This window comes from Acartia tonsa, chromosome 6 (genome assembly GCF_053477335.1).
Source record: "Acartia tonsa isolate MP-2025a chromosome 6, ASM5347733v1, whole genome shotgun sequence".
Lineage (NCBI taxonomy): Eukaryota > Metazoa > Arthropoda > Copepoda > Calanoida > Acartiidae > Acartia > Acartia tonsa.
The window spans coordinates 23879223-23887525 of NC_137265.1; the positions used below are offsets into that span (position 1 = coordinate 23879223).

Consider the following 8303-nt stretch of genomic DNA (forward strand, 5'->3'; position numbering starts at 1 on the left):
TGAAGTCTTACAAAAGTTGTTGAGAATATTTTATATATATCAGCTTTGTTAGTAAATAAATTTCTAAAAATTCAAAACAATGATATGTTTTGCTAATTAATTTGAAATAGTTTTAAAAAATGACTTATTCTATAAATTAATAAATCTTCACATTTTTTTCCAATTTCGATATATGTTTTGATTTTCCTGACTTCTTGAAAGTGTGCCCCACAGGCTAGCGCAAAGTGACTGAGGACAAAAAGAGTAAAGATGCTGATACTCTTCCAGTTTCTTCTGGCTGGCAGGTCTGATACAAGTCTGGTGATCCTGACAAGCACCCAGCTCAAATTAGTTTATTGATCATAAAAACATATCTTTGAAACTTGGATGGAGCTCATTTTTTTGTGTTAAAAGTAAAACCAAAATGTCATAATGATCTTAATATGTTTGTATATTTTGTTACAAATTACCATGTAGAGAGCAAGGACGACTAGGGTTCTCCTCCTTGATTATCCCCTAAGACTTCTGGAAATTTTGTGTTTCTAAGACAATTTATTTAAAGTTAAAACTAATAATAAATGTAAAGTGATATTTGGGGGCAGATACAAAAGTTGTTATCACTACAAAGTGTTGCCCCATATCTTACAAAACCTTTATAGTATTTTTTTCAAATTAATCACATGTTATAGCTGAGCTAAAACAGTATTAGTTTATTAGTATTTATGTAATATCTAAATCTTGTTTATTATACTAGCGGCTTCGCCCCTAGCCTCTAGGGGCTTTGCCCCAAGAGATGGTAAAAAAAGTGTAAGGTGAAATTTGTAAAAAAAAATATTCCACAAAGAAAATCCTCCACATAGGAAATCTTCTACAAAGGACCAAGGATATTTCTTACAAAAAAAAAAAAAAAAAAAAAATGGGGGGGATTTTTTTTGTTTTGGGGGGGTTGGGGGTGTCCCACCCCCCAAGAAAATAGCTTAAAACCACCACAGGACCAATAGGTATATACCCTGAAGAGTAGAATCCAATCGGTTCAGTGGTTACCAAGATCTTAAGGGACAGACATCAAGCTACTTTGTATTATAGATTGTAAAACTATTTTGAACTATTTTTTTTTCATACAACCAATGCAATTAAAATAAAGATATAATTTGATACTAGGTTTTCCTGCTGAATTGTATTAACTTATAAACAAGTGTTGTTGGTCCATCTTCATCTATTTGATTACTTTTATTGGATTCCATTTCTTTCTTAAAAAGGAAACTCCAAACTTCTATTTCAGTTCAAGAATTAATGTTTGATAACATAAAAAAAAATCTCTCAACTAATGACACCAATAAAACTAATGCATTCTTATATTCCATAAGTGTAAGTTTAATTACTTAAAAACTCAAAAAAATTGTCTGATCATTGAAGTCATAGGTTTTTTTTTGTTTGTTATTATTGACCTAAAATAATTTATAAATTTTTGAATTTAAAATTGTCTTGAAAGATAAGATTTTTTAACACATACTTTTAATTGATCTCAGATTTAAGTTGTGTTTTTCAAATTTGGTATAATATAAGTAAAAGAAAGTGTTTACTTATGATACTACGTCCAGATATAAAAAAAACAAGACTCAAATTGTAAAGAAAAAAAACCTAATAAAAACAGTGAAGATATTAAACTAAAAAAGGATTTATCATTATAACCATAATGGTATAATAATACTGGTTTGTTTTTTGTACATTTTCCTCTGTTTACTCAATAAAACATACAGTCACATCAGGGATCTAAAGGGATAAGAAAAAAGTCGATAGATTGATGTTTATCCCCAATGATGATACACAAAATTACACGATGTGTAAATTGAAAACTCAAATTAATGATCCACCCAATCGAAATTCATTAAAGTCCCCAAAGTTGTTAAGGCAACAAATGAGAAAACTTTATTATAAAACTTTGGGGACTGGTGTAATAAATAGTCCATTGTCCCCTCTCTTTCTTTAGATACCATTTATACAATGTATGTATATATATTTGTCAAATGTTTGCCCAAAAATAATAGAGTTAGTACCATGCGTGCACAGGGGTGGGGGAGGGGTGGTTGTATTTAAAAAAAACCTCTTCCCCCTTTGTTCAGGATTTTAAATACCTTTTTTAACTATTACTTTTACGGTATTCACTGATTTATGGACTAGCTCCTGGGTCCCTAGAATTTAAGAATAATAGCCTAAAACCACACCAATACTAAAAAAAATTGTGCTTAATTTAATTTGCTTTTAAATATTCCTAGTTTATTGTCCAACTAGGATGAATATAAAAGTTCTGGAAAACTGTATCTAAATTTTTGGTGTCTAAAAAAGTAAACAATAATTTTCTGCGCCCTTAATTAGAACATTGTGCAATTATAATTTTATCGGAGTTGGATAAACGGATTCTTTGGTTAACGATCTTTGCCTAAATTAAAATATAATAGTATACCTAGTGCATATTATATGTTAAATAAATATTATTTTCATGTATTAAGTTATTATGGGGTGTAAATAGTATTGCTTTTTTTAACATATTTTATTATATTCTAGAATTTTATGTTTTATAATAGAAATTATTCATATATTATTTTGTACTTCTATAAGAGTCGCTTGGGAGGGATGGGACAATGACAAGTGTCACCATTAGAAAAGTACATCAAATTTTTCTATAATTCACGTTGCCTATCAGTCAGTCCGTAACGTTATAGGGAAGTGTGATTTTCTAATACTAAAACCTCTCTATTTAGATTGAAGAAAGACGGAGACAGGTGGAAAGAAAGATAGCTGCTATGTTGGGTGATAGAGTAATCCTGTCTGGAACTGGTTCTAATGTTCAGCTCACAATTACCTCGCTCTGCCTAAAACTTTCAGGTTTGATAATTTTTTAAAGCGAACCCTTTTATAGTTGGAGTCTGTGCGTCTATACATCATTACGTCTTAGACAATCAGTTTGTTTTGTATACTAGGCAAGGAGGGGTCATTAGACTTTAAGTTATACTTGTACCTTAGTTTTTGTACACCAAGATTCACTTGACTTCGTTCAAACTTTTCTACCCGTAATTCTAATCTATGAGTGGGTAATTTTGTTGATCGTTATGTTGGGTATACATAATTTATATTCAATTGTCTTGTGCCTTAAGATCCCTGGTTCTTACGATTATAAAAAAATGTGTTTGTTGCTTTAGATCTGGACAGTGGAACTACCATACTACAACATGAGATGCCCATGATTAGTTTTGCTAGCGGCGGAGACTCGGATACAATCAATTTTATTGCCTACGTGGCCAAGGACCAGCTTGGTGGCAGGTTAGTACACATTCTGGCTTCAAAACCGAATAATATCCGGTAGATTAGAACCGGTTCTCAGACAAATTGAAAAATCATGTATAGCATCAAATTACAGATAATTTTCCACAAAAATTTTAAAAAGACCTAGAATTAATAATACCAGATTTGTTAAGCCTTTGGATGGGTTTAGGCTAGTTTGCCACCCATCTTACCGCTTCGATCTGTCCTTTTTTAAACATTTTTTTTATAAATGAATAGGGAAGTCAACTGCGCTTATTAAGTCAAACTGTTTTGACCATTTCATATTTATACATTTGGTCATAATAAGATCAGTTCGACTGAATCAGCGCATTTGAATAAACGCCAACACACAACTTTACGAAAACTACACGAAAAAATGGCACTCTACAAATAAACTTTACTTGAACATGAACACACTGTAAAAGATAAATAAATAAGAAATTTACAGACAAAAGCTAAACAAACTTTTCTTCAATCAAATAAACCTTTCCAAATCAAATGTTAAAAGCACAATTTAACTTCATTCTAGTTATGTTTTCATAATACCAGGAAAAAATTAAATGTTAAATTGACAATTTAAAAAAGATAAAAAGTACACCGATATATCCAGCTTTTTAACTAATATAAAAAGCAAAAATACAAAACAAATAGTTGCTTTGCCACTAGTCTTTAGTATTATTTAACATTTCGGTCACCACACCACAGGTCAGGGGGGGGGGGGGTGGAATTGATCCCCCTTTGAATTTTAGTTTTAAAAAGAAAAAGTAATAAAAATTTTGGGGGATTAGGTAATTTTTTCTTGGAAGGGTCGTGGACGTGGTGCTCTCCAACAATAGTTATAAACCATCACAGGACATCGGTTCAGCGGTTACAGAAATTATTTGGTACAGACAGACAAACACACTTTTTGCTGTTTTTAGTTAATATTTCCTATGAAAACTTATTTGTTGTATTTTTGTTTGGTTGAAAGTTTTTATTTATTTTACACCAGATCTATGTTTTCATCTATTTATGTTTGATAACATCTCAATTTAACTTTTACTATCTTAGCTTCTCTTTAGCTTTTGTTTTCTTAAAAATATGAGTAATATTAGTATTATATAGGGATATTTTTTTCTCATTGTTTGTACCTACCTAATAATAATAAAAAAGATATTTTTGAGGGCATTTATTAATTGCAGCAACTTATAATATTTGAGATTTGCGAGAATTTTTTATTGTAACACTTCAATGTTAGATAAATCTTAATAATAAAACTAAACGCTAGAGTATACTACATATTTAGTCTACACACATTACGGTAAAAAAGAGTGTACGTACTGTAAAGAGTCCGTTTTTTTAAAACTTTTATATACGAAAAGTTGACAATCTTAACCATCTTCGACAGACCGAAAGAGTGTCAAACAACCTAGTAATACAAATAACTAAACCACTTTATTCATAGGTAATTAAGTAATATTAACATTGGCTTCAACTAATATGATATGAAGACGCCATTAACTGGTTTTACTTTTTAAATAAATTCTGGGTGAATGAACCCCCTTTAATTGTATTTATTTTCAGGGGTTGTTATGTTTTATATTGTGGAGGTGGACTAGCCCAGGATGTTATTACTACTATTGGACAAGCATTTGAACTCAGGTTGGTCATTTAACTTAAGATAGCCTAAAACCTATTTGAAGCTTCATTAAAATGAACTCAATCTGTTTAAGAGCTGAAATCTTAAGCTTTAAAATAAAAAAAAACTTAATACTTTATATAACAGGCTAATTAAACTTCTACCTTTGAACCTTTTAAGTTTTATACCTAATTATTTTTAGATTTAAAGAGTTTCTGAAGAAAACACCAGGACCTAGACCTCCACCTCTGACCTCCCTACGCTCTGGAGGTGGACACCAACTTCAAGGATCAGGTATTTTTACAGTAGCTTTTCTCCTATTTCTAGCGGGGCCTATTGCTTAACCCTGCGGGGCAATCACCTAACCCAATATAACCTAAAATCACCCATCAAAAGCCATTTTAAAAATACGAAAGGGACTATACCCAGAATTTGTTATTATTTGGCTTAACATTAGGAGATTTCTTCATATGGCCCGAAATTCACTTTTACAGTTTCCAGGTATAATCCTTTTGCTGAAAATTTACTATCTATGACGTGGCTCCCTGGAAAAAAATGTGCTTTTGTGTAGTGTTCTTGATTTTTAAGTGTCCGTGCTACTTTAATATCGATATCTTTAAAAAAAATTACCGCTTTTTTCATCTCTATTGTTTTCCAGGTATAATCCCGTTGCCAGATGATCCGGAATATTACAATGATTTGCCGGGGAAAGCTCCGCCACCAACCACCCCCTCAAATCTTATTGATTTTAACACAGGTAGATTATAATAAAATTACTGTTTCAGAACAATTGGTATCGTTTAAATTGATATAAATTTAGGATAAGTTGTTCGTGTAATTATCATTTGTTGAATTCGATACCTGTTTGATATATAAACCGGTTCTGAACATTTCTCTTAACAAAACATATGTATTGTATAAATATAGAGCGATTTAGTTTTGGTAAAAAATATTTTAAAGAGAGAAAACTCAAAATTAAATATTATTTTTTGTTGTTAGAAATCCAGAATGTAAAATCTCAATATGTGAACACGGAGGGGATGGAACTGCCCCACCACCATCAACAACACAACAACTTCCACCAACAGCAGCAGTCCCATCAAGCTACCACAGCAACCACCGGAAACCCAACCAGATCTGGCCGTCCCCGAGATCCCTTTGACATGAGCCCCTTTGCTCTAAATCCTCCCGGGGGTGGGATACCTTCCCCGTCTTCTCTGGCGAGTGGTGGGTTTGGGTTGCCCTCCCCTACAGGTACTGGCGCGGGAATGGGTAATCTACCCTCCCCCTTGGGTCCTAACAGTAACAGTTCAAACAATTCGACAATGAAATCCCAGCTCAACAAAGAACCTTGGTTTCATGGCCCTATCTCCAGGTATAAACTAATTTTTCTCAAATTTTTATCAGCATCTGTTTGTCTGTATGCGTAGATTCAGCGTTTCTTAGCCCTGATGTTAAATTATTTATGGCTCACAGCAATTATATAAAATATTTAATTTCTTTGAAGTAGTATCATTTTTGTACTTCAATAAAAAAAAATAGTTTTATCTGCCATAGAATTAATTTCATTTTCTCTTAGAACCGATGCTGAGTGCCTCTTAGTCCACGACGGAGACTTTTTAGTTCGAGAATCCTCTGGGAGCACTGGACAATATGTTCTCACTGGAATGCAGGCTAATAATAGGAAACATCTTCTACTTGTAGATCCAGAGGTGCGTAATAAAAGTGTTTTTTTTTGGGGGGGGGGGGGGGGGCGTATTCAACATTGCGTCAAATCACATTTGTTGCCCAAATTAGGATATTATTGTATTATTATGGTAGGCAGATATTAATTATTTAATCATGTCGACTTGGGTGATTTTGAGCAATATTAAAGGGACAACGCCTTGTAGTAATGACGACTTTTATATCTGCCCCCTAAATATTATTTAGATTTTTTTCGATTGTTGGCTAACTATATCTTATTCGGTCATAGGACAAACGTAGGAGTCACAAACGTTGGAGTGGACGAACTTCGGAAAACGACGTCGGAGTGGACACTTAACCTAGCCTAACTTATTTTAAACCATCCTATAGTGTTTTAAATGCCTAACCCCAGCAGTGGGCTTATTTGTATATTCATGTCTTAACTTAACTGAACCTTTATAGAAATACTTAATTAACCTAATATTTTAGAAAACAGACGTTTGTCACTCCTGCGTTTGTCCTGGAACCTCTTAATTTTGTTATCATTATTTTAAATTTCAGGGTATTGTGCGAACGAGGGATAGAACGTTTCAAAGTGTCTCCCACCTCATAGAATACCATAGGAAAAATAATTTACCAATCATTTCGGCAGAATCTGCTCTAAGGCTTCAACGGCCAGTTAATAAAAGATAAACTTTATCCAGTAATAGTTTTTTAACGCTTTGTATTATAGACAGCTTTCCGTGGATATTAAAATGAAAAGTTAAACCAGTTTTGTTAGCACCGAGGAGCCAAAGGCCATGGCTAACAAAACTGGTATTAATCTTATGACTTTATTGAATAATGGTGAAAAATTATCGTAAGATCAAAACCGTTTTTTTAGCCCGTGCCTTCGGCATCTCGTGGCTAAAACAACTGGTTTGAATCGGAAAGCTGCTTATGATACAATGCGAGAAATAACTGTCATAAGTTATTGGAATTACATGAAAGTTAGGTATGTAAATCGACTATAATAGATATTCCTATTTGAGTGATCTATATAACCTTTGTGAAGAACTAATTTTGTGAAAAAAAACAATAAAAAAATTTCTATTTACTGTATTTACGACAAGAAACTAGCGGGAAGCTGTGGATTTTTTAATATACACAAAGTGACAAATAAAAAAAATATTTATGACATGAAAAACTGATGTTTGTTTGTACATTATTTTTTAAATAATCAGTGTTAGTTGTTTGTTGTACAATATAATCAAATTATGGAGATTTTATCAAGCTTAGAATATACTTAGACAACTAGCCATTTAGCTCAATTTTTACTGATTATAATTACCGTGAAAACAAATATTTATTTTTCTGCTTAAAAACTTTAAATATAATATTTATGAAAGATAGTATAGGATCGACATAAATATTAGGTGAGCATTTAAAACTTATTTTTAAACTTTATTTTTTCTGCATTTTTTGGCTTTTCAATTGATGTGAAAACACTTTAAATATTTTACAAAGAATGAAAAAAAATAAATAACAAATGTTGTGTAGAAATGAAATTTCTGGCCTATGATATTTAATGTAATTAAATGTGTCTTCCAAAATGTGACAAAATATCTTTCAAAATGTGCTGAGTTTTAAAAAATATATAATTATGTTAAGAAAGTGCTAGTTCCATGAAGTGCATTAAGATTTTAAATTAGTGTTA

General features: G+C 31.9%; 1 protein-coding gene across 1 annotated transcript; it reads left to right on the top strand.

The window, feature by feature from the left end:
- Window positions 1-249: 249 nt before the first annotated feature.
- On the top strand, window positions 250-7300 carry Shc (SHC-adaptor protein). Its single transcript, XM_080165409.1, has 9 exons — window positions 250-300; window positions 2742-2865; window positions 3180-3300; window positions 4867-4944; window positions 5124-5215; window positions 5580-5678; window positions 5921-6296; window positions 6501-6633; window positions 7169-7300. Exons 1-9 carry the CDS (start codon window positions 250-252, stop codon window positions 7298-7300), a joined length of 1206 nt encoding a protein of 401 aa, XP_080021535.1.
- The last annotated feature ends 1003 nt before the right edge of the window (window positions 7301-8303 follow it).